At 40.4% G+C, this 27905-nt stretch overlaps 1 protein-coding gene across 1 annotated transcript in view; it reads left to right on the forward strand.

The window, feature by feature from the left end:
- The first annotated feature begins 7133 nt into the window (after nt 1-7133).
- Nucleotides 7134-27905, forward strand: part of LOC115432193 (uncharacterized) — a 31663-nt gene continuing 10891 nt past the window's right edge. The window contains exons 1-4 of the mRNA XM_030153064.1: nt 7134-7191; nt 7347-7399; nt 11376-11458; nt 24876-24951. Coding sequence (XP_030008924.1) covers nt 11441-11458; nt 24876-24951 — 94 coding nt within the window. The 5' untranslated portion in view covers nt 7134-7191; nt 7347-7399; nt 11376-11440. The remainder of the gene's footprint in view (nt 7192-7346; nt 7400-11375; nt 11459-24875; nt 24952-27905) is intronic.

Below are 27905 nucleotides of genomic sequence, written 5' to 3' on the forward strand. Positions count from 1 at the left end.
TGTTAGGGTTTCAAACACCACATCTGAGTATATGTTGCAGGATTGTGAAATAACACAACATGATGTAGCTGCTCACTCCACTCAACTGTATGAGAAAATGAAGCCTCTGCTGTGGCCTTTTCCATACATTGATCAGCCATAATATTCTGACCACTGACAGGAGAACTGTTATAATATTGATTACTTCATTACAATGGTACCTTTCACTGGGTTGAACATATTTGGCAACAAATGAACATTTAGTTGATCAGTTGGAAGCAACAAAATGACCAACATAAGGAACTGAGTGACTTTGACAATGACTGGGTCAGAGCATATCTACAACTGCAGGTTTTGTTGGGTGTTCCTGGTCTGCAGTGGTTGGTACTGAACAAAAATGGACTAAGGAAGGACATTCCAATCTCAAGCCAGTTGACATCTGTGAGAGGTGATGGACAAATAAATCTGATCCATGGAGGTCCACCTCTCTTCTTCCAGGACTTCAGGGATCTGCCGCTAACATCATGGTCCAGATACCACAGCACACTTTCAGAGGCCTGGTGGAGTCTAGGCCTCGGGTCACAGATGTTTTTGAGGAAAAAGCGGAACCTACAAAACATTAGACAGGTGGTGACAATGTTCTGCTCCCATAGATGCTGGATTGAATCAGATCCGATTGTTATTCTTTAGATAATTTTGGTCACTTTACACTGGGAATGAACAACAAGATCTGGACATGCTCTAATCTAGTGATTTGACCATCATAGTTTCTCTCTCAAAGTTGCTCAAATACCTACTCTACCCATTTTGCTGTTTCTAACACATCAACTTTGAGGTCTACATGTTTACTTCCTGCGAGGCTGGCGGTAGGCATGGGCAGGGGTGGGCTAAGCCCACCCAAATGTTCATCTTGCCCACCCAATCGAAAGTTAAGGGAAAACGTTTATCCAGTAGAAAAACATAACAGACTACACTACTATTGGCTCTTATTTGCAATTGGATGGGCAGCCTACAGCCCGCCCTATTCCATCAGTGATTGGTTGTCATTATTGTTTTGCATTTCTTGAGCGCTTCATTTGCTCGTACAGCAGCTCACAGTCCGTTTCTGGGCTGCGGGGAGTTAAATGTCCCACCTTGGTCTCTACTGCACCTATCGAGGTCACTGCTGCACCTGTGGAGGTCACTGCTGCACCTGTGGAGGTCACTGCTGCACCTGTGGAGGTCACTGCTGCACCTGTTGGGGTTTCTGTTTCATACCGCGATTCTTTCTATTGGAGTTTCACTGTATCTGTGGCTTGTTGATGTGCTCTTGGGCTGAGCATCGTCTCTGGGCTCCTGCAGAGCAGCCAGCCCGGTTTGGCAGCCACTCGTTAAGTTAAGTTCGCACACACTGACTAAAGCAGCACCAATAAAACACACACATTGGGCAACACAATGCTAGTAAAACTTAAAAACATACACAATGCCAGTAACACACACACACACACACACACACACACACACACACACACTCTCAACCGTCGCTCCAAGGAAGGGACAAAAACCAAGTGGCAAATGATCTCTGTCACTAAATTATATTAATTATTATAACAATTTCGTCATGATAGTCTATATGTATATAGTTCTACTGACATTTGAGTCTAAATTTCAGGGTTTTAGATGAAAAAGAAAGATTTGTTGTCCTCTTTGTCATTTGTCACTTTTCAGATTGCATTTGAATGAGTGTTTTTTGGTTTGTGAAATATGAAAAAATATAATTTAGTTTTTTTATTTTGACTTTTGGCCCAGTTTCAGTTGTTTGTGCGGTTAGTCTATCTGTGCCACTTTTCAGTCTGAGTTGGAACAAGAGTAGACTGCCTTCTTTTTGTATAAATTCTGGGCACAGTGAGAATAATTTATTTTATGAGTTTTTAGTATTCATTCTTTTATTTTCCAAGCTCATCCAATGAAAAGAAATATGCACGAAGGACTTTTAAAATCATTTTCATTTTATATTAAAGAGTAAATGAACACAGATGAGCTGCCTGACAATTAAATTCCTCTTTGGGGATCAATAAAGTGATTCTTATACTTACATAAACCCCCAAATCACTTCTTTTCAGTGCCATCAGGACTGCAGTTCAAACTGTGAGCCTTCAGGACACCATTGCTATTGTCTGTACGCACCAACCAGGTTGCCCACCTGTTATTTCAACCAGCCCACCCTAATATGACAGGCTAGAACCGGCCCTGACTTGCTGCCTAATATATCCCACCCACTGACAGGTCCCATTGCCTGCCAGTGGTCAGTTATGACTGACTGATGTATACCATCAATATGTGTTTTCCAGCAGAACAGATTATTGTAAAAGTGGAGACTTGATTGGTAATCTGATTATTACTAGTTTCCTGCCTCGGGTCAAAGATAATTTCAAGGTCAAAAATAAAGTTGTTGCAGTGTTTATGTCGGTACTGGACTATGGTGATATATGTAGTACATGCATGCACCTTCTCATGCTTACATGAGGTTGAGCTTTATTACAAATCTTAAAGCCCTCACTTATCATTGTTTGTTGTATTCTTATGTTGGACAGTCATACTGGTCTTCTGTACCATACAAAAGGCTGCCCTCATTGGACACTTTCACAGACATTTGAAAAGGTTTGGAGGTAGAATTATTTGGCTGTATTTTTTTTTTTGCATGATTTCAGTTGCATATTAATAATTCTCTGATGTGTGTGTATGTTCAGCTATAATACTGTCTAATCCCTGTCAACTGTGCTGCTGGTCTTGGTGGTCTTTTATGGTACCTATGAAACTGAGAAATATAATTTCAGTGAGTTCATCCTGGTTTAATTGAAATTAAATAAAAATCCCACAACTGGATGTTGATGTCTATATCACAGAAGCATCACTGTACTTTGCAGAAGACACAGAATCACAGTGTCATCCAAAAATATAAAAACAAGGTTATTAGAGTGTACTCTTGTGTACTGATACATGAACAAAAAAAAAAAAGAAGAATGGGCTACACTGCCCATCCTAGTGAAATTCCTATATTATGTGGCTTTAAAGGGTCTTCATTCTCATAACATAAATTAATATCAAGTCTCTTCTGTTAGCTGCTACATTTCACACTAAATCTGCCATCTTCTTTTCTTAAAACTGCAGCAGTTGACTGTATGAGAATGAAAGATCACACATGTCAAGAATCCATGTCTTACAAGTTTCTCTAACTCACTTTGTTTAGTGCATGGATGACTGAAAAACTATAGGCATGTCTTTTTGTGGGTTTTGTTAAACTGGTTTCACAAGATCTTGGAACATGCTGTGCTATCTATCCCTAGATCCAATATAGCATGTTGGAAAAAAAATAAAATAAAAAAATAAAAAAATAAAAAAAATCTTATATTCCTGTTTTTTTCGGTGCTGTAAAATCATAAGACGGTGGTTGCAATGCACAGTTTGCTTCACTTGAATGAACTCTTTTCTTTGGCTCATTTGGGCCCACTGCTGGTCAACAGAGAAAAAGAATGGAGAAATAAAAGCCAATTTTGTAATGACAAAAATTATAATAAACTGAAGTACTGGAAAAGTAACCATATGTACAGAATCAATGGCGTATTACAGAAAATTGATGATGTAACTAAAAAAGTGATTTTTACTTAGCAACAATATATTCCTTCATAAAGATGACATACATACACTAACAGTAACAGTGTACACTAACAGTGTAAGAATAGAAACCTGCAATGATGAATTGATTAGTTTGAAATTCTTAAAATCAGTTACAAAGTATTTTGTTAATTTATTACTTGGTTTGTGTATTTTTTTTTAAAAATAAAGTCAAAATTCTCTGATACCAGCCTCTTTCCTTTTAATATTTTCTACTTTTTGTTCTCTTCTGATGTGACTATGTATTTATGAGTCATTTTGAGTATTCGGTTAATAATCTACTGATTGCTCTTTTAGTTTGTATTTTCTTTTCATCTGTCAAGCTGATTGACTTTGGGTATTAATAAAGTGAATCTGTATCTATACGTCTTTCATGTTTTTATTAGGAACGGAGCAAATGCACTAACAAAACTGTGCAGAAATCTAAGCTACCTTTAGCTTTGTTGTTTTTGCAGTTTTTGTTGTCTGTTTTTGAAATGAGCATACATATTCATTTCTCCTTCACTTTTCTTTAGATACAAGAAAATACAGGAAATATGCGTAACAGCCTTAAAAGAGACACAAAAATTGAAAAAGGTTAAACTTACTCTTACTATGTGAACCCTGTTCCCATGACAAGAAGCAGCACAATTAGATTTGTCTGACGTGTTGAATGAAACCTGGTATATAACATCAGAAAATTAATGCAATAAATATCATATTGTTTGAACAAATGGATTAAAGACATGTTAATTGCAAAGGGAGGTCACACTAAATACAGCTTCTTTGGATTATAGAAACTGTTTTTTTTCCCTGAAACGTTTTTAAGGCTGTTCATAATTCCCATATATCTACGTGGTGTCTTAACCTTTTAATGCATGAATTATGAGAACCTTAGTCAAGATTTTTTTTTCCTAAGTGTTTTTATTCCTCTTTAGGCGTGAAAAAAAAAAAATGCAATTGAAATTTTTTTTAATGAACCTATTTTTTATGGAGTTACAAAAATGACACCATGCATTTAATTTTTGAAGCAAAGAAACATGTATTAAAATGCAATATCAGAAAGTGACATAACTGTGTGAAAACTATGAAACAAAAACATTTTTCATGCAGCTAATCTGATGTTTTCTCATATTTGAACATACTCTAATACTAGTTATTACCCACTTTATGGAAATGATATGCAAAAAAAAAAAAAAAAAAAACTTTTTGGTTAAGAAAACTGTTAATTACAGTCTAATAACAACTAGTAATTGATTTGCACTAAAACATGTTGCAACTGCAGATCAGGTTTATCAAGAACAGCAAAGTTACAGTAATGTTATGAATTGCAGTGTTTGGGATTATGCATAAGTGTCCACTGTGTTGGCTGATATGGAACTAAAACAACAAAACCCATGAATATACAAGAGAACAGCTGGAGAATAGCTGTCCACTGTAGTGACCACTGTGCATGAAAGGGTTAATACACAGACTAAGAAATGTGTTATAATAACTTTACTAAACCTACAAACCTAATTTTGACCTAAGACGTTTTCCACAGTACTGTATGAAGCCCACTGAAAACACCTGGGATGTGATGAAGAAGATGGTAGTGAGTCATAAACCATCAAACAGAGCAGGGCAGCTTCCCAGGACTCTACTGAGCAGCCAACAAGAATGTCAAAGCGCATGTCCGAACACATGACAACTGGGACTGAAAACCAGGCTTATTCCACCAAACTAACACTAATTTATAAACGCTTTCCATGTCCAAACATAAGTCCAAACATTTGTTGAACTCCACAAACACACCGTTATTTGTACCTCCCCCCAATCTCAGTGTTCACGTCCGCTCTGAAACAGGAAGTGCTCGTCTATGGAGCCGATTTAGGGCCATAAGTTTTGTATATGAAATATAAAATTTAAAACTGGCAATGTAAGTTTTGATCCTGAATTTTAAAAAATACAACAATGTATTCCCATTTAAAATAAGTGTATGAAAAGTTTTTTTCAGGTTGAATATAATTTTGATTACTTGGGTAATTCTTTTGAATAAATTATTTATTTTCATTTTTCCACTTTCACATATGTTTTACTATTTGAGTTTTTATTTTTTTTAGTTGCATGTTTTATCTTTTCAGATTCAGAAGCACTGAGTTTTCCTATCTGTTCATTTCCCTGCTGTTGTGACTGGAGCAGGAAGTTAAACCACAAACTGACTTCCCTTCACTGTGCTATGTGGAAATCGGAAATATCACATATTTAATGTGTGACTGTTTTCCTGTGCAATCTGGCATAATTTATTACTCTTATACCACAAATGGTGCTCAGTACTGTCTAAAACAGCTTTTTAAATGTAGGTTTGTCACTGGCATCAGTTTTTTCACTACCAGTGACGTGAATATAGTGTATATAAAGTGTTGAGTCTGAATTGTTTTAGTTCCTACGTTCCCTGAAGGCAACATGAGCGGGGAAGCTCTCTAATGCCCCGTTTCCACTGTGTGGTATCGGCTCGACTCAACTCAACTCGGCTCGGCCTCTTTGCGTTTCCATGACGAAAAAGGACCTGGAATCTGGCACCCGGTACTACTTTTTTGGTATCACCTCCACTGAGGTTCCAGGACTGTGGACCAGATACTAAAATGTGACGTGTAAACACTACAGACCACTGATTGGTCAGAGAGTTGTCTCTGTGACCCGCCGTTTTACAAAAAACAGATGTGGAAGTGGACAGTAAATATAGCGGTACATTAATCCACATGATAACAGCCCAAAACTACACCATGGTCGGTCGAGGAGATTCAGTCTTTGGTGGCCGACGTAAAAATTCAGACGAGACAACACGCAACGAGCGAGTTTTCAGCAACTCTCTGAGCAGACGACACGGAAGTAACGCGCCACATCGCTATGATGTCCAGGTACTATAAGGTTGGTAGTATCTTGTAATGGAAACAGTCTCCAGGAATACTGAGTCGAGCCAAGCTGAGGCGAGCTGAGCCAAACCGAGTTGAGCTGGTTCCATGTAGCGGAAACGTGGCAGAAGATTTTTGTCATGCTGTCACTCATGATCCCACGCCCCTCTCAGTTGAGGCCACACCCTCCACGCCACATCAGGGCCAAAAGTTGAACAAGCGGGAAAAAAAAGAGATCTGAAAATGAAAAAAAGATTTGAAAGCAAAAAAAAAAAACAAATCTGAAAGTGAAAAAACAAGATTTGAAATCATAAAAAATAAGATCTAAATCTAAAAAGGTAAATCATGCAACTAAAAAAAATAAAACCTCAAATATTAAAATAGATATGAAAGAGAAAAATTAAAATGAATTATTTATTCATAAGAATTACCCAAGTGAATCTAAATTATATTTAACCTGAAAAAAACTTTTCATATACATTGTTGTATTTTTCAAAAGTCATGATCAAAACTTAAATTTTCGTTTTCAAATTGTATATTTTCATATACCAAACTCCTGGCCCTAAACTGGCTCCATATCCGCCCCTTCTTCCTCTTTGGGTCCTCCCACCTCTTCTTCTCCGTCGTGTTAGACACAGAGGGCACAGCATCACCGAGCAGCCCCTCCGGCCAAAGGGAACCTCCGGTACGGGTCTTCTGGTTTATAAGCTTGCGCTGGACTTTGAGTAATGTAACAAGAATATGAGAAATATCAAAAGCGAGAAAATATGTGAAGATATGAGCTACTTTTGACAATTGAACCTTTTGTTTTCGTCGTCTTCGTGTCGGTGTTTGGACCAGAGGCTGACCCACACGACAGACTCACCGGACGCTTCAGTCACACCCGGTTTAAGGTCAGTCAGAGTTGATCACTACTGATATTTAAGTCACTTTGGAAAAACGACACCTGCGTGGTTCATTGTACCTGAAAGCTTCCAGACTTTTGTCACGGTGACCACACCCACTCAGTTTTCTTCCACTCATTTGGAGCTGCTGCTGGAAACACGGACAGGTCCAGTGAGAATATGCCTGAAGTGGAACAGTAGACCCTTCTCCACCCAGATCCCAGGAGCTTTTGTTAGTGATCTGTGTGGTTTGCGTTTCCATCACACCCAGACTTCAGGGTAATTTATTCAAATCAGGCTGATGATGTTTGGGGGAGAGGTAAAAGAAACTGCAGTACAGTTCATGTACATTCACAAGCTCTGGCACAGTGGTTCTCAAACTTTTTACAGTGGAGGACCCCCTGAAATATACTTTTTTAGCCAAGTACCCCCAACTCTCACTTCAGCATTTTTGATTGAAAAAAAAAAAAAAAATTAGGCAAATTTTGTTCCTGTGCCAAAGGTGTCTGTTTATATTTTTCAAAACTTTGTAAACAAACAACGTATATTTAACTAATATATTAAAAAAAAAAAAAAAAAAAAAAAACACATTTTTTAAAGTAAATTTTGTGTGGAAAATTTAAACTGAAAAGTGCCCTCTTTCATTGGTGAGAAAAATTAATTAATGAATTTTTCATCAACAAAAAATAATTACTTAGCTGCTGAAATAAACTCATTTTGAATAATATAAAATAGATGTTCTTAAAATGTTACCAAAGCTCAAACAAGAAAAAAAAAACAAAAAACTATATGAATGTATTTATTGTGCTGCATATTTCAGCATTAATTCTCATTATGTATTTTGTCAGTACATGATGATATATTAAATGTATTTTTCCGAAAAAAATTTCAGGTACCCCCTGGGCTTGCTCCAAGTACACCTGGGGGTACATGTACCCCACTTTGGGAACCCCTGCTCTAGCACAATAAAATGACACAGTACTTTAAGTGGATGGTTTGGGTTTGAAGTTTTGTTTATTCTTGAATTACTTAATCCATCTATAAAACATTTTTAACTAAGTTAACCATCATTACATATCCTTAATTTGTATTTAAAAATGGTAGAACATGTATTTTCAACTTCTAAGTCATTTAACTAAATCAGGTCTAACTTTAAGTGTGATGGAAGGTTCGTTTTCATTTCTGTTGTTTTAGAGATATAATCCAGGTTCAACCCTAAAGTCAGACAGATTTACTCAAATGCCTGCATTTAATTCTACTGCATATTACTTAAAATAGTACTTATATTGTACTTATATTTTGATGCCTTGTAAATGAACCCACAATCACTCTGTCTGCAAAACAAATCTACCCACAGGTATAAATAAAGTAACCTTGAACCTTGAATATTAGGTTATAATTTTTTTAAATTAAAAATTGAAACAAAACAAAAGGTGCAAAAAAAAAAAAAAAAAAAAAAAAAAGAAGGTGCCTTGAGATTAAAAGAGAAATAAACATGTGTGAAAGGTTCAGGCTTCTGGACCAGCGTGTGGACCAGCTGGTCCAGGACAGCCAGTCCAGAACTCCGTGGCCCCGCTCACTCTTTCCACTTTCCTACATGAAAAGTAATCACAATGCAAAAGTGAATAACAGAACGCATGATGAAAGATTCCTACTAGTATGATGTCAAATGTGAAATGTCTTACCTGGGCTGTTGTCAAGAGCAGTACAGGGTGGGCCAGAAAGACTTACCCATCGGTTTTTCTTCACTATCAAGAAATGCTTGCAGACAAACATCACAGACATTGAACACAGTTTCTATACTTTATTCTCTGTCACCAAAAACATCTACATCTCAATATGGCCACCCTTTGCCTTTATCATAGCCTGGAGACAACTTGGCACTGCCTGGCATGAGCGCCGCACTGTCTCTGCATCAAGTTTTGACCATGACTTCATCAGAGCTGTCTTCAAAGTGGTGACACTGCTGTGAGATACTCTTGAGACTTCCCTCTCCAGGATAGACCAGATCGCAAAGTCCATGGGATTAATGTCCGGACTTGATGGAGGCCACATGTTCTTGTCCCAGAAACCAGAAAAGTGTTGCTTGCACCAGGCCTGTGCGACATTGGATGTGTGTGCTGGTGCACCATCTTGTGTGAAGATATAATGGTTTCCAAACACGTTGGTACACCAAGGCAACACTTTTTCTTCAAGCATTTGAAGGTACACCTGGCTGTTCACTTTCACACCCTCCTGAATGAAGACCAAAGGAGACTTTGAGCCATCAGAAGCAACAGCAGCCCATACCATGACTCCAGCTGGCTTCTGACGACGAAAATGGGTTCTGCGACCTTCGGGTAGGTGCTGTGCACTCCGTGCATAAACCCTGTCATTCTGGGTATTCACCACTGCCTGAACGGTGAAGATCTTCTCATCAGACCAAACCAGGACTTTGTCTGCGGCACTCTGAATCTCCTGCAGCATCATTGTCCCCCTGTCAAGCCGTTTTTTCTTAGAAGCGGCTGAAATCAGTTGTCTGCGTTGCATTTCTAGTGCTTTCATTCCGAGATCCTGTTTGACGATTCTTCTCAGTGACGCTCTTGAGATATTCATTTCCTTTGCTGTTGCCCTCATGCTCCTGCGAGGATTCCTTTGGATTCGCTTCCTCACCCTGTCAACAACACCTTTGGTCCGGACTGAACGTTTTCTTCCAGGGATTTACTTGCTGGTGGTATTGCCAGTCTTCTTGTATCGTTTCATGACATTGTAGACCGTCTTTCGACAAACATTCACCTTTTCCATGATTTGCCTTGTTGTCAGGCCAGCCTCCTTCAAGGCCACAATCTGGTCGCACTTACTCTTCGATGCCATACTCGACAATCATAAGGAGTACACAAATGAACTCAGGTACAACAAAATCTATGCCTTTTAGGAGGCACTACCCAAAATTTTATGTTTCTAGGACAAAAGCTGAGCAAATAAAATAGAGATAAACAGTGGGTAAATCTTTCTGGCCCACCCTGTAGATGATGGACGAGCACACAAACGAGCCCGGGTTCAGAAAAAGAGGCAAATCTGTTCGGTCCATTTCAGGTAGAAATCACAATACATAAAGAACTAGAAAAGCACTCGGAGAGCGCAGACCTACTGTAAGGCAGATCAACCCCCCGCCCCCCCCCGGTCACCACCAAAATTTAATCATTTGTTCCTTGTGCCAGTATCAACATTTTCTGAAATTTTCATCCAAATCCGTCCATGACTTTTTTGAGCTACCTTGCACACAGACAGACAGACAAACCAACACTGACAAAAACATAACCTCCTTGGCGGAGGTAATTATGACAAAATTAATATTCGTTACAAGTTAGAAAAACAACATTAATATTTTATCATCATCTACTTTCATCAGTCCACGACATCATGACCCTTTCTGATCCTGTTCACTGAGTAAACAGAAAATGTATCTTTTCATAGGATTGTTGCAACATACAGGATCTTTCCTACTTCCTCAGTCCTCTAAAGGTGACGCACAAAAATTGTGCGTTCAAGTACAGGATGTGTCCTAAAACATTCATAGTATACCTATAAAATAACTTTTTGTCATAGTGGGGCCAGATACTAGTGTATAGGTGAAATGTGATTTGAGTATATGGGAACTTTAATGCAGAGTGAAACTGATTTCACTGAAGAAGCACAATATACCATTTGGTACATACTGTTGTAATAGCAAAAGGCTCCCTTCGGAACCGCAGGAGAACTCCTAATAGTGAGTTGTTAAGGTCTGGTCCACTGAGGAGCACCTTACTGAGCGATGTTCCTTCACATTCAGCACTGGAATCAAACACGACCCGCATCTGATCAGGCTTCTGCCAGTGGTAGACACCAAATATAGGCAGGTGCCAGTGTTCCTTTTCTTTGGTAGAGCAGACTCAGCTTGGTCACTGTCTATCATCTTCTGCATGAACTCTACATAATGACCTTTCATTTTTGTTTTTTTCTCTAGAGTTTTCCTGAGTGAGCAGAGACGTCTTAGGGCCTATTCCCTGTTACTTGGGAGGTGCTGTCGGGATGAGTGGAATGGCAAAGGTGAAACCCAGTTGTTTTCATTATCTTGGTAGACCTCTGCATCCATGATGGCTAGAAAAGCTTTGTCGTCTATGGATAAAGTTGGTTTGTCGTCACCTTGTGTTCTGTCAAACACTGAACATCCAAAGCTGTCATCACTTGTGGTGGTATATAATCCACTGAAGAGGGAAGTACCTCTCTTAGTTCTTTCCTTTTTTTAATATGTGAAATTTAAGATCACACAACACACAGTTTTCTCCTATTTCGTCCCCTCTGTTTCTCCCCTTTAAATGGACCATCTCTGATGAGAGGGGGGCTTTTTTACTTTTGCTTTTTACCTTTGGCTTTCTCCTGTCTGTCTGATTTTGTGTGTGTGTGTGTGTGTGTGTGACCTGCGACCTGCAGCGGCTGTTGAATACTAGAAGGGAAGTTTACTTAATCCTGTCTGTTATACTCATCTGAGTAATAAATTGCTATACTGAACTTAATCTCTTGTCTTTAGAAGTTTATTTTGGCCACGACAAATTTGGCATCACGAACAGGATGAAAAAAAAAGGACTAGGATTGAGCCATCGTCTTGGCACCTCATCAAACAGACACTGTAATGTGCACGCAACGAAAAAGAAAAAGTGAGCAACCTTTTTGCTTAAATTTGGCACCGCTGTCTGTCTTGAGGGGCTGAGGAGACCGTGAAATCTGATTGCTAAACTCATTTTAAATTGGTTTAGGACCCTTTAACTTCTTGCTCGATCAGATGCAAATTAAAATTTTTTGCTTTGGGGAGTCGGGAGTTGAGGGGTTAATTCCTTCGAAAGAACCTGTTGGATGCATGGGGTTAAGTATTCTTCCTTATCATATTCATGTTCCTTGTCATATATGTTTTCTACTAATATTCTGTGTTTGGGAGTGAAGAGGAGTTAGCATGATCTATGTGGTTTAAATTTTGAGGCAGGTGACAGTCAGGGTTTGATTACCGGTAAATTAAGGGCTGACTGGCTGTCCTCATTTGTTAAAAAATGTAGCGGTTCATGAAGTATGTCTGTTGTGTTCCAGTGGATCCTGTAGAGGAAATTAGCCCATGTAGGTCTTAGTGGGATACGTTAAAGTTCCAACTAAGCCGTTTTTACTACAGTATTTGTAAGTTGTGACCTACAGGGGAACCAGTGTAGACGTGTGCATACAGTTGATTAATTTTGGGCTGTACGTTGATTTCTCTAGCGCAAGGCTGATAAGGCAGGGGGTGATGGCCTTTAACCTTTTCAGAGCCTTTTAGCAGTCGGTCCATGTTAAGGTGTAAGGGTGGTTAACACAGAGTCCATACCTCTGCCAATTCATCCCGTGTCATGAATGGAGCCTATGGTGGATTCCCGGGTGGTGTAAGAATAATGGCTGACTCATGCAAAAGCGCTTTATATATATTGTGTCCAGGCTGTGTTTTCTCTTTTTCTTTTTTCTTGTTTGTCTAACTCTTGAGTCGATTTGGATGGGTGGTGCTTGTGTGTGGAATGTCTGTGTGTAAAATGAGGCTTGTGGAAAGCAAGATGAATGTGGTCATATTGGTGTTTTGTGAATTCCAATGATGTATGAAAGAATGTTTGGCTACAACCCAGGTGTTTGTGTGTATGCATGAGGAGAAGGGAGACTGTAAATTGTGCAATATTTCTGTGTAAGGTTGTGAGAGTGCTTTTTGGTGAAAAGGGCCAGGGTAACTGTGATACAGGTTTTTTCAAAGTTCAGGGTAATGCTGCAAAAGTTCCTGCAGTGGAAAAGGGCCTATGTATGGAAAGTCACTTGTAGTACATTTAACTTTTATTTCCCAACTTTTCTTTTTACTTACATGATAATATATGGTTATAATTATAAGAATATTCCAAAATTAACCCGTAAAGACCCAAACATCCATCAGCGATCAAAATCATCTACTGATCTAAACTGTTTAATACCTGTTTATCCACTAGTCCTATCAATACGTGTAAATAATTGATGTAAAATGCAGTTTGTCATCTTTTCATGGTCATCATCACTCAAAGAGTGAGGATAAACGGGGTTCTGTTTGACCCAGTGTTCTCCACTGGTTCTCCTCAAGGCTGTGTCCTCTCACCACTACTATTCATTCTCTACACAGATATGTGTCAGAGTAAATATGAAAACAGGGCCATCATTAAGTATGCCGATGACTCGGTTATCATCAGCCTACTCAAAGAGGGTGAGACCAGTCACGGCCCTGTCATTGATGACTTTGTCCAGTGGTGTGAGGAGTCCGACCTTCACCTAAACATATCCAAAACAAAAGATATAGTCACTGATTTTAGAAAACAAAAGGACAGGCACGGAGTCACTTTAATTAAAGGTCAGACAATAGAACAAGTGCAGTCATACAAATACCTTGGGACTATTAGTTGATGAAAAATTGAATTTTACTGAAAACTGCAGAATTGTTAGTAAAAAGGGCCATCAGCGCCATCACTGCCTTAGAAAACTGGCACACTTCCACATTGACCTAACCAATTTAACTTTGTTTTATCGTTCTTATTGAGTCTATTTTTATATTTTTGCCTGGTGGCGTGGTTCGGTCAGACGTCAGTTGCAGAGAAAAACTCACTGAATCAAATAGCCAGATGGTCCATTCACCTGATTGGTGAGTCCCAGTCTTGTCCCACCTCCCTGTACACTAAACAGGTCCAGAGGATGGCTTCATAAGTTCTAAATAATGACTCCCATCCTGTATGGGATGAATTTCAGCTCCTTTCCTCTGGACGGAGCTTTTTAGTCCCAAGGTGCAGGACACAGTGTTATAAAAACAGCTTTGTTCCTGTCGCCGTCACTGAGCTCAATAAGAAATAGTGACATTGCACTTGATTTACTTATTTAGTTATTTATCCTATTTCTTTGCTCTATTTATTATTATTGTGACTTCTAATGTTTAAATTTTATGTTCTTATCCTGGTTTTTATCCCAGAGACTAGAGGTGGGTGATGTATATCGCCTATGATAATATCGTAAATGTTAGTTTGACGATGTGCAATTTTACATTATTGAGTATTCATACTGTCTCGAAATGAAAACAAACAGATGGTGCATAGACGGTAAAGGAGAGGTGCATGAAAGTCCTCATTGGCCGAATGCGTGCCTCAGAAGCCAATCAGCAGACGGGATTCAGTCTTGTGGTGACTCGGCGGCACCCACAACACAACATTGTCTTACATGGAGGTAATATGCAGGAGTCTCTGCAGATGATTTCATAGCGAGATGTGAGTCCACATCACTAGCCTGGAAATGGTTCGGTTTTGACCTGACCTGGCTGGGGCACCATAAAGGGGGGTAAACTTGACAAATTCATGTGGAGGTTAGAAGTTGTGAAAATTTTGTGTAAGACCCGCTGTATAATAGAGGCATTAGAAGCTGGGAGTCAGATGTTGAAAAAAGCCTGATAGATTTCACTTCTGTTTCACCCCAGTGTTAGTTAAGTTAGTTATGGACCACACACTCACGTATATAACTACTATACCCCCCCCATGTTTTGCAGAAGATGTATGAAGCATTTAAAAAACAAACAATAGCTGTTGTTCTGAAGTGATGTGTCTATCCATAGGTGTCCTGGTAAGCAAGTTGAGTTTTACAGCATTTTTTTTGTAAAAAAAAAAAAAAAAGAAAGAAATTCACATTTTAAAGGATGTTGTTAGATTCTCATGATCAGGAAATTAAAAAAAAAAAATCAAGATATATTTTTTTGCCCATATCGCCCACCCCTACTAGAGACTGTTTTTATCTTCTTGAGGTTTTTACTGTGTTTTATTGCATCTTGTTTTTATTTATTTGATCTTATTTATTTTATCATTTTACTTATCCATGCTGCTATACTGATGAATGGTGGAACACTGAGCACTTTTTGTCTTGACACTCGATCAAGTACCTGCCTAATAGGTGCAAGGTGCAATTTGTGTTTTGTTGTAATGCCAAATGCAGTCACTCTGTCTGCAAAACAAATTTACCCATGGGTATAAATAAAGTAACCTTGAACCTTGAGATATGACCCATTTGGACGTTCAGAACGCATTTGGACGCTCCGAAGTGAACGTGGAAACACCGTCATCTTCTACTACATTGATTCAACAGTAACACCCATGGAGTTTGATCAATGACAGTGAATGGGAATGCTTGGTTTATGTTCAGTTAATGATAGATTTGACTGAAAAAGTCACTTTTCCCTCAGTTTTATCTGTTTTTGATATAATAATCCTCTTTTGTGGGTTGAGCTTTTATGAACATCTACATGATCAGTAAATTAAACACGGGACAACACATTATCTATTAGGGATGCAACGGTACAGGTTATCCACAGTTTGGTTTGTATTGTGGTTCTTGAGTCACGGTTCATGGTAGGGCTGCACAATTATGGCCAAAAGGATGATCACAAGTATTTTGATGAATATTGTAATCATGATTATTCATCACGATTATTGATCATGTTAGGGAAAACATCTGTATTTTTATTGCACTACTTTTAAACAAACCATATGTAAACAGGTTTCAGTGCATAAAATAAGACAAGATAAGAAATTAAACAGTATACAGCAGCAGTATGCAACACACTAGTGCAAAAGAAAAGGCAGGTAGAAATAAACATTCTTAAAAGAATAAAAATTTAAGAATACATTTTTAAAAGTATTTACATATTTACATAGAGATTGCACATATACGTGATATGGGGGTAGTGGAGGGTAAAGTAATGGAACTTTAAATAAGAATAAATGATAAATGATATTAAAAAAAAAAAAATTACCCAAGAATTTCAGATTTATTAAGGGCTAACTGAATAAATATGCTATAGATCAGTTTCATGATGATGTAGGACGTATGCTGCTCGCTCACCTTGGAGGCAGAAAGCACGCCGAGTTCGTAGCAAAGTACTGACTGTCAGTGTGAATAATGCCATCGTCTTACTGTGCTGTGGGTTGTCAGAACAGAAAGAACACACAGAAGGATTTAAACTTCTACAGAATTCCTGCTGGCAAACATCCCTTCCAGAAAAATCGGCGAAAGTTATGGTTGCAGGCATTAAGACAGGAGTACTGGTTTGAGGAGGAAATTCAGAATGCTGGTCTGTGCAGTGCACACTTCAGATCTGATAAGTACTGGAGATCTACCATACAGAGGTTGCGTTAACCGGAAATATTCCGCCATTGACAGATTTTTCTTTTAAATGATGGAAAATTCTGAAGGCTGTCCGTACTGAGGGTAATTGTTGTTTAGCTAACTTTAGCCAAAATTAGATGCTACTTTGCTAGCGCAAACTGTGAAGACAGCCGAGTCTCCTTAGTTATTTCAAAGCCCAGTAAATGTGATGGCACTGATAAACGTGGTGAAAAAAGAGGGACTGATGTGGTGAAGGACGAAGGACAAGCAAGTTATACTCCAGTTCTTATGGCATTTGGTGTGTTATATGTACACATTTTCTACCTTTCATGTGTTAGGGCACATCAGTTTGTGCCCATATCTGTGGTTCACATAACCTGAACCCTAATCCTCAGTGCATGGGATTGACGCTGCATAAACATACACAAGGAAAGCTTATAATGTCTACAGATAACACACCAATTAAAAATGGCGTATATAATTATGCAAGTCGTGATATTGCGTTGGTTTATCAGCCAGCAGCAACTACAGCTACTGCATCACTGAGATGTTTTTGAACATTAAATACTACTAAATACACTGTATTGCCAAAAGTATTTGCTCACCTGCCTTGACTCACATATAAATTTCAGTGACATCCCATTCCTAGTCTATGGGGTTCAATATGACGTGGGTCCACCCTTTGCAGCTATAACAACTTCAACTCTTCTGGGAAGGCTGTCCACAAGTTGTAGGCGTGTGTTCATGGGAATTTTTGACCATTCTTCCAGAAGTGCATTTGTGAGGTCACACACTGATGTTGGACAGAAGGCCTGGCTCTCAGTCTCCGCTCTAATTCATCCAAAGGTGTTCTATGGGGTTGAGGTCAGGACTCTGTGCAGGCCAGTCCAGTTCATCCACACCAGACTCTGTCATCCATGTCTTTATGGACCTTGCTTTGTGCACTGGTGCACAGTCATGTTGGAAGAGGAAGGGGCCAGCTCCAAACTGTTCCCACAAAGTTGGGAGCATGGAATTGTCCCAAATGTCTTGGTATGCTGAAGCATTCACAGTTCTTTTCACTGGAACTAAGGGGCCAAGCTCAGCTCCTGAAAAACAACCCCACACCATAATCCCCCCTCCACCAAACTTTACACTTGGCACAATGCGGTCCAACAAGTATCATTCTCTTGGCGACCGCCAAACCCAGACCCATCCATCAGATTGCCAGATGGAGAAGCGCGATTGGTCACTCCAGAGAAGGCGCCTCCACTGCTCTAGAGTCCAGTGGCAGCGTGCTTTACACCACTGCATCTGGCGCTTTGCATTGCACTTGGTGATGTATGGCTTGGATGCAGCTGCTCGGCCATGGAAACCCATTCCATGAAGTTCTCTGCGCACTGCTCTTGAACTAATCTGAAGGCCACATGAAGTTTGGAGGTCTGTAGTGATTGACTCTGCAGAAAGTTGGCGACCTCTTCGCACTATGCGCCTCAGAGCATCCGCTGACCCCGCTCCGTCAGTTTATGTGGCCTACCACTTCGTGGCTGAGTTGCTGTCGTTCCCAAACACTTCCACTTTCTTATAATACAGCTGACAGTTGACTGTGGAATATTTAGGAGTGAGGAAATTTCATGACTGGATTTGTTGCACAGGTGGCATCCTATCACAGTTCCACGCTGGAATTCACTGAGCTCCTGAGAGCGACCCATTCTTTCACAAATGTTTGTAAAAGCAGTCTGCATGCCTAGGTGCTGGATTTTATACACCTGTGGCCATGGAAGTGATTGGAACACCTGATTCTGATTATTTGGATGGGTGAGCCAATACTTTTGGCAATATAGTGTATATCGCATTATCATTAAAAAATAAAAATTTGAAATGACGGATAATATGTTATGACGGAATTTTTACGACCCTGTCCATCAAAATGACGGACTATAAAAATGTCTAGCACAACCTCTGCTCCCCACCCGTCTGTGACGGTCTGCTTTACTACTATAGGACAGCCTTTCCGATGCGGTTAAGTCAAATTATGCTGCTGTGAAAGAGAAGATGGGATCGGCTTTTGGACAGAAACAGTTAATGGACGTTTTAGAACTAACATATTCGCTCGTTCACGAGTTCCGGGGGAGAGCCTGGAGGTGTATGTGAGCCGGCTGGTAGCTGGTACTGGTGTTTTTGCCTTCGAGGTGCACGCGCATCACTGTTGTTAGTAAACATTGAAACTCATCTATTATGCTTGGAAATAATTGCGCAAGGGGATCACATATTTACCTCCGCCAAGGAGGTTATGTTTTTGTTGGCGTTGGTTTGTCTGTTTGTCTGTCTGTTTGTGTGCAAGATAACTCAAAAAGTTATGGACGGACGGATTTGGATGAAAATTTCAAGAAATGTTGATACTGGCACAAGGAACAAATGATTAAATTTTGGTGGTGATCGGGGGTGGGGGTGCCAGTATCAATATTTCCTGAAATTTTCATCCAAATCCGGGGCACTGATCTGCCTTGGCGGAGGTCTGCGCTCTCTGAGTGCCTCTAGTTCTTGAGTGTTTTGACCATTTTTCTGAAGCCCTCATTGTTCACTGTGTTTATTGGACACATCTTTGGCCAAATAAAATGATGTTGTGTCTGTTATTTCCATGTGTCTTTGGGAGGTAGATGAGGTAGATGTTGCCCGCTGTTGCCCATTGCAGGGTTGCTGGTTGTCTGGGTTGCTGCTGGACATGGACGGGGATTTTGTGGAGCAACGTTAGCATTGGTCTTCACACATTCCTGGTATTTTGTATTTGTGATGTTTTTTTTCAGATGGTTGAACAGATTAGTTGTGTTACCCTGCGGGTCATACATAACTCTGCTACACTATTTACATATGACTTCTTGCTTAACGTCACTTGCCCTGAATCCGAAACAAGTCCAGACAATGGATGTTGATCCCTTTGGAGGCTCCAGCTCCAGATCCTCACCATGATGCTCCTCATCTCCTATTGCTACTGTAATTTTTGCTAACGCAAAGATTTGACTGCAACTTTTCAAGTTAGCATTAGCTTAGCAAGGAACCTTCACACACAACGGCCATTTACCAACGAAAACTAACCCCAACCATACCCTAACCTTAACCATTTAACACTCAGTCCTAACCTTAAGCAGACACGGGATCCTTAATTAATAGTTTAACCGCTTTGAAAACTATATTAATGTAAATATTTTTAAAATAACTTTATTTTTAGCGCACCAAGCTCCACTTCCGGTGGGTTACTTCCTTAGCATTAGCCACATTAGCTGAAGGCCTTAAAAATTTTCAGCCTATACTTTTATTTTTTGTGGTGGCCTTAATTTTGAAGCAAGAGACCTTTCGGGTAAACAGTGCCCCTTTAATTGAAAAGGTGAATGATGTTTTTTTTTTCCTTACAGTGGATAATTTTTTGGGCTATTGTGTTTTTTTTTTTTTCTTATAGTGGATAATTTTTTGAGCGGTTCTCTTTTTTTTCTTATAGTGGATACTTTTTTGGGCTGTTGTCTTTTTTTTTCTTATAGTAGATAATTTTTTGGGCCACCTCTGGGCCCTCATACCTACTACATGTTGAACAGTTGAACATTCATCTTTAATGCAGGTGTTTAAGGAATGCAGATAGGTTTTACGCATCCCAAAATGTCCATGTGCTGTTTTCAACACTTCAGCTCTAAACCCAGCAGGCACCACAACCTGAAATACAGCTTTGTCCCCCAAATCACCTTCACATCCACTTACCAATTAACAACTCATCATGAACAAAATAACCCTTAGTACCATCTCTACTTTGGTCATGTGGTGCAAGCTGGTCTCACAACGCAGACAGAGACGTGTCTGATTTCTGCACTTTAATCCACTGGTGTGTAGACACAGATGGACACAGACCACACAGTGAAACCGGATCAATCAATGCCTTATCAACATCAGTTATTGCGACAAGATCAGACATAATTTTACTCTCTGCTCGTGTCACTGCACAGACTGGACTGAGGTCAGCAGAGCTCTGGCAGGACACTTCAGTAGTTCACTACAACAACAGGCAGTGGCGGGCCAGTAGACCAAACTGCACTCCCTCTAAAGGTAAAGCAGGGCCAACACCAACTGGAAATACACCTTTAACCAGGTCACAGTCTAAGACCACGTTATGTCATGGCACAGTAACAAACCCATGTTTCATTCTCTGTATAACCACAAAATCACCAGTCTCAGAGTCAGACGGAAAAGGCAACACTGACTGAACAATAAATGAATGTTTAGCCCCCCATCATACCTTGATGTCCATGCTCACCCCATCAGCCAAAGACACGCGTGCATCCGTGATGAACCGCTAAAACCCCGAGCTGTCACTAGGCCCAGCGTGCACTGCTGTATACTGATGCACCATAGTGTACAGCATGGCTAGAGTTGGAAGAGCCGCACTGGTCTTACTCCTTAGCATTAGACACTGGTCTGTCTTCCTGTCCCAAAAATGATAGGCCCCTGAGCTCGGTGGGCCCTTGGACTTTAGCCCAGGTAAGCCTTTGCATTAAGGCGGTCGTGGTGGGGATGTTTGGGAATTCTGAGACTGCAGACAGTTCGGTTCAGGTGAAAGTTAGTGGCAGCAATGGAGGCTGTAGGTGAAAGAAAACTGAGTCAATACCTGCCTGTTATTTCAGTTGGTTTTTAATCATTGACAGGGTTACCCCCCCGAGAATGAAATTCATTCAGCAGAAGTAGGGATGTAACAACCAGAGGTGTTTTCTTCTTTTTATTTTAAGAATAAGCAGATTCATGAAGCTCATAAAGAGAATGTATTCACTGCTACTATTTATAACCTACTATTTCAATGTAAAATGTAACTGTCCGCTGTAGTTAATATCACAAAGTTACCAAAGTCCATAAGGATTAAACTGAACAAACTATTCCTTACACTGTAGCTTATTAGAGAATTCCTTCATTACCACATGCTTTGGTTCCATTAAACACTATGTCTGATTTTCAGCCTTTAGTGTACACATGTGTAACAGGCAGGGGAGTGAGGCAGCAGGCAGGCAGGGCTGTGATGCTGCTAATTGTAAGGGGGTAGTCAGGATGCTGAAAACCCAGGTTATCCTTGGCTAGCTGTTAGCCAATCAGAGTCAAGCAGATTAGCATGTTGAATATTCATGAGAACTGGTGCAAATTCAGCTGAGTCTTCCAGCAGGCTGTCAGTGGTATTTTGATGAAGTCTTAGATGTGTGTATCTTATTTCATGATGTTGAGTCCAGTTTCGAGTGACTTGGCACCGAATAAAGAAATTTAGTGTGGGAGCGGAAAGCAGAGGATGTTCCCACCGAGCCATGTTCAAAACAAAGTCATTAATAACATGTCATCATATTTGGCAAAAGAGTCTATCACGTACTCATCAGATGGTTGGTTCCTTTTTATGGTAATGATATCAGATCACCCTTGTATAAAACCCCTGTTGAATAAAGAATGGGAGAGATTCCCTGAGACCATCCCGAAGTTGTGGTTTCTTAGTTATTTTAGCCACAACAATTGGTGCCCAGCGTGGGGCTCGAAAGAGGCCTTGGTCAGTTCGCAGATGGGACATGGTGACACTGTGTTTGGGGCCCAAACTAAAGGGAAGAGATTTCTTTCTTGCCAAACACATACACAGTTTCAACACGCCTTACTGTGAGTAGAATTTGGGCTCTCTTCGAAAAAGAACTTGATGTTAAGTGATCGGATATGATCTGGGGAATCTCCACTCAACAACACGCCGTGGGACCCCTTGGTGTTTTAAATACATTGACCTGGGTCTGGTATTTAAGAATTGGCAGTTAAGAGTTTATGTGCCGTCCATGAGGGACGAAGTGTTTTGTTGAAGACAAAACAGTAGTGAATATGTGAATGCCGTCCGAGAGGGATGAAGTGCTTTGTTGAGACAGAGCAGAAGTAAATGTGTGTGAGTGCTATAGCAGTCCTCCAACCCTGGGGACAGTATTGGATCTATGAATAAGGTTGATTGCATTATTTTGAGTCATGGTTATAGTGTTCTCTGACATACATTATACCACGTTAGAATGGCTTGAAACTTGTTAACCCAGACATTTTTTCCACAAAAAATGTTACAGAGTCCATAGTAGAACTTCAGACATTACCATAAAAGTAATGAAATACGTATGGCAGGGCACCTTTAAATTTGGAGTCATTACTGCAAATAATGTAGCTTTGATTAAAGACTGAATAACTGTCCACTGCAATAATGTCATGCATAAAAGGGTTAAATGTTTTATTGAAAATGTAAAATGTTTTTGTGGGGAGACTCCCAGTCCCATTAGTCTCACCAGTCCTCCTTGCCCTTACACTATCAAATAACAATCCATTTTCTTAGGAAAGGAAATGTTTTAGGCCTCAAGTAGGTTTGGTGTTTTAACAAGAGTATATAATATGCAAACACATTCCTCTCTCACTGTAGAAAGATAGAACTGAAGTATACAACAGCGTTAAATACAAGAATTTAAAAAAAAAAAAAAGTCTGAAGTATCCAGTATTTAGTGTGACTTTCTTTTGTACTTAACATGCCGTCAAGTCTTCTGTGCAGACATTATGAGATTTACTGAACTAATATTGTAGTGTTTAACACCAGGTTTCATTCAGTACATGTCCAATGTTTCCTATTGTTTGGGCTGCTTTTTGTCATGGGAGCAGAGTTCACGCAAAATTCAGACCTGTAGCAGTCATGTACTTTATATTTTTGGTGAATTATTAATGATGTGCACAATACTCACCTCTGTGTTTTTGTTGTATCTTCATAAAGAGGGTGGGAACTAGATATTATGCACATTACAACCATGTAAAAAACAACATAGGATGGTGTAAGACTTCCTCAAAGTACTGTATGATGTGAGATGCATGCAGATAAGTAACTGTTTAAGTAAAAACTACAGCACTTTTCAGAGCATGTTGTGACATTATGGTTTTGGTTATGTTATTGGTTAAAAAAAAAAAGAGGACAGTAATGTTGAAACTTACTTTGACCTGTATTTCATTGTGGACAGAAGGAAGATAACATATATGTTTTGGTGATTATCATTACCACATGTATATTTGCTCATCTGTGTTATTGGAAAAATGTGCAGCCAGCCTCAGAATCTCATGTGTATAAACACTTTTCACTTCTATGACTAATTGCATATGTTACAAAATGGGTGTAACTTTCCATGGTAATAAAACTCTTCTGTTTTAATTAGAGCTATACCATATGATGTGGCATTTTTACACATTTCTTTTGTCATCTTAAAATACTCCTAATAAGCATGTGTCAGACTAAAAAGAAAAAGAAATCCACCGGGTTTTGAAACTAAAAAATGTTTAATTCTCATAGATAAAAGTCTGACCAATCATTTTATTCGGTCCGAATAAAATAGTTGGCTGAGCCTCCTGTCAGTCTTCCATTACCACTGTTCAGCATCCGATACGGGTACCTCTGAATCTGACGTTTCACTATTGCTTCTCCTCCTGCCACTGACCGCAGTCTCCTGTCTAGAGATGTAAATGGATAGGGCTCACATGCACATGTTGAAGGGAAAAAAAGGATTTATTAACAGAAACAACAACCAAGGGGAACAAACAGAAAACCCAACTGCGGCAGTCTGAGTCCGGTGAAAGAAGGATGGAGATAGTCAGGTGTACTTGAATCCACAGACAGGTCCACCGAAAGCTCAAGTTTTTATGACTGCAGGACTTACATGTACTTGGTGTTACACAGTGTAGAATGATAAATGTATGGACTATGAAACCTCAAATGTCTATGGACAGTGCATGGAGTCCGCGTGCTCATGGTACGGCCCACTCCGCCCAGGTGATGAGGTGCAGTGAAGACACTGACTCAGCGCTGCACAGACCAGACCCTTACATACAGGGTGTCCTGATGAAATAGGAGCCGCTGCTGTGCAGCAGGTGTATGATGTGTCTGGTTGCTGAGCGAGGGGTCCGGGGCAGAGCTGAAGCGGACCAGACCTCCGCCTCCACTGCGCGCATCAGGTGAGAGGAGGGGAGTGTCAGAGCTCAGGCAGTGGGAAGCAGGCGGGGCTTTGTAGGGAGGCGGGTTGTTCATGTTCAGATTTTTACTAAGTGCTGTGAGACATGCCACATCGGTAGGTATAGCTTTAAGTGACGGAAGACTGATTGGTGACCAATTTTAAGAAAAAAAACAATACATAACAATGCATGATTGTAACAACATCCTGTTAAAACCCTTGTTTATTGTCTGCTCTTTGTTGTTTATTTGTATGTCTTATCTTACACGTAACTGCTCAAAGTAATTGTTGTCCTTGTTTGTTACCAGGTCGACATAATGGCAGACAGTGACTGTTCCACTACTAAATTTATCTGCGTCTGCAAGAATGCCTACTACTTTGAGGGTAAAAAAATTATTTCATACTCTATCATTATTCCTCCTCAGAAAGTAATTATTACCTTGGTATTATTTCATTATTTGTTAGTGTAAGTCAAAGTTTTCCCACATTGAAACCCATATTTCCATGGTGACCAGCAGAATTCATCTCACAGCAATTTAAAAAAACACATGCAAGAGAAGAACTACCAAGAAGAACGATGACCTGGTGTTACGACCCTGAGGTCGTATATATGTGTTTGTTATTTGTCCTGTTATCCCACCCTGGCCTGTAGAGGGCCAGTGGTGTATTTTTCTTCTAAGTATGTGTGTTGCAGTCCAGGTGGCTTTATTGGATTGGTGGGACGCGCATCCTGTGGGTTGGCCAGCCTGGAGCACACAGACCGCTAATTGGTGGAGGACGACGGACCCCGCCTTTAAAACCGCCTGTGGACTGCCCAGTCCTGCTCCTCGTCCTCGTCCTCGTCCTGCTCCCAACTAACGCCGCCAGCTCGCATGATTAGAGAGAGATTTTCGACATTTTGAATTTAGTATTTATGCACATTGTAAATAGCTTATTGGACACCGCAGCACTTGTTTAGGGTGAGAAGTGAATTTTATTTTCATCACGTTTTCTCCTGTTTTTGAGTTAGGAGGCCAGGTTAGTCCTGTGTATTTTTGTTCTTTTATTTTTACTAGGGAAGTACAGAGTGTTTGAGTTGGTTTTGTTTGTTATTTTTATCACTGCTCACCCTACATTAAATAAACTGCTGCTCGGATTTAATTTAACCTTATCTGTCACGGTCTTCCTTGGGAGTGGGAATCGAGTGGGGAGTCATTTTATGTTATGCCTTATTTTACCCCTAGACTAGGGTGTGACATAAATTGGGGGCTCGTCCGTTTGTCATCTATTTCGTGTTTTTTGTCAAAATTGTTTGATAGTGTTTTTTTCTGCCGTTTTTTCCGCAGGTTTTACAACCTGGTTAGTTACGTTTGGTCTTTGTGTGTTTGGTTGGCAGACCTCTCACTTGAGTCATGGCAGATTTTGAATTAGATGACTTCGCAACAAATCCCACTGAAAGTAAATTAGATAGATGTAAAAAAGCGGATCTCTTGTTAGTGGCCAGTTTCTTTGAGGTGAGTGTGCCGCTTAACGCCAAAAAAGCTGAATTAAAAGCGCTTTTGTTACAGGCGCTGAATGAGAAGGGTGTGTTTGCTACAACAGTTGGGACTACCGGGGCGGGTGGAGATGGTGTTAAGGTGCCTTTAGTGGCCAAAGAGCCATCACCCAGGCTTGATCCGCCTGTTCCACCTGGCTCAGCAGCAGAAGATTTCACAATGACTCTCCGCCTGAAGGAGATTGAGCTGCGGAACAGAGAGCTGGAGGTCCAGGCCATGCACCTGCGAGTCCGAGCCTTGGAGCTTGAAAAGGTACAACCTTCCTCCCCGCTGTCACCTGGTATAACCCCCCCAGCAACCCCTTCGCAACCTGACAGCTTTGACGTAAGTAGGCATATTGCACTTGTACCTCCTTTTCGTGAATCTGAAGTGGATTCTTATTTTTGTGCATTTGAGCGAATTGCAGCAACACTAAGGTGGCCAAAAGATGTGTGGTCACTGTTGCTGCAGTGTAAATTAGTAGGTAAAGCGCAAGAAGTCTGTGCTAGTCTCTCTATAGAAGAGAGTTTAAATTATGACATTGTTAAGGCCACTGTGCGCTATGAATTAGTCCCAGAAGCCTATGGACAAAAATTCAGACTCTGTGAGAAATCGGCTAACCAAACATACGTTGAGTTCGCCCGTGAAAAAACCATCTTATTTGACAAGTGGTGTCAATCGAGCAAAGTTAAAACATTTGATCATTTGCGCGAACTTATTCTGCCAGAGGAATTTCAAAAATGTTTACCGGAGCGCATTGTTGTCTACTTAAATGAACAGAAAATTACAACTCTTGCTGCCGCAGCCGTGCGTTCTGACGAGTTTGCATTGACGCACAAAAATGTTTTTTCCTCTTCATTTGGCCGCGATTGCGGGTCGTAACACCTGGGTAAAGGAGAACCTACACAGACATGCAAGAGATGATGAAACACAAGTGAATTATGAAAAGATCTTCATGAGTCTGTGTAATGGGTAGTGGATTGAACCCAATTGCAGCAGTTCTTTTGGGTGAGGATCAGAACAGTCTTTAATGGCAATCGACCGATTGCACTTACGATAGTCAGGAGTTCAACAAGTATAATAATAGAGCTTTCTCTATTAATTTCTGGGCAAATTGAGTAACAGTGAGTGGGTGTAGCCCCGACTCGAACCCTGAGTTCTCATGTGGCAGATAGGAATGTTGCCGCTCGGCTAGAGGGGCAGACTGGATTGCGGATTCCGTGGACCACCCTTTATCACCTGCAGATATGTAGCAACAAGGATGACTCCAGATGGAAACAGGCAGAATTGGTGCTCAGGATCAGCGGGGGTTTGAAGAATCCGAACCACAGAGAAGGCAGATGGATCCCTCACTGAGGCGATAAGGAAAACATGGACGTTGACAGAGCTCAGTGAAGCCAGGGCCGGTAAACGCTATGCCATCACAAGCAGATGAAAAACAGATTTATGAAAGGCAGGTCTCGTGGTCAAAGACAGAAGGCGGGCCAGTTTACCAGGGCAGTGGCATGGAGACGAAGTCAGAATGAGGTGGGGTTGGGACCAGGAAAACAGGTACGAGAAGAACGCTTGAAAGTCTAGCATGACCCAAACACAATCTGGCACTGGGGTAGGGATGCACCGCTCCGACTTTTTCAGTTCTGACTACCTCCAGCAGCTGCGGCTCTATTTGATCTGTTGAGCTGCTGGAATTCTTCATGCTCCTTTGCGTGGCGCTTCTGCTTAATTAAATTTCTCGTGGCGTATTTGGTAGTGCTACCACCACCCATGGCAACATTCACTTTACAAGCGTAAACAAACTGCTGTCGCGCTAGTCAGTGTGGTAAG

Source organism: Sphaeramia orbicularis, chromosome 13 (assembly GCF_902148855.1).
Source record: "Sphaeramia orbicularis chromosome 13, fSphaOr1.1, whole genome shotgun sequence".
Taxonomy (NCBI): Eukaryota; Metazoa; Chordata; class Actinopteri; order Kurtiformes; family Apogonidae; genus Sphaeramia; species Sphaeramia orbicularis.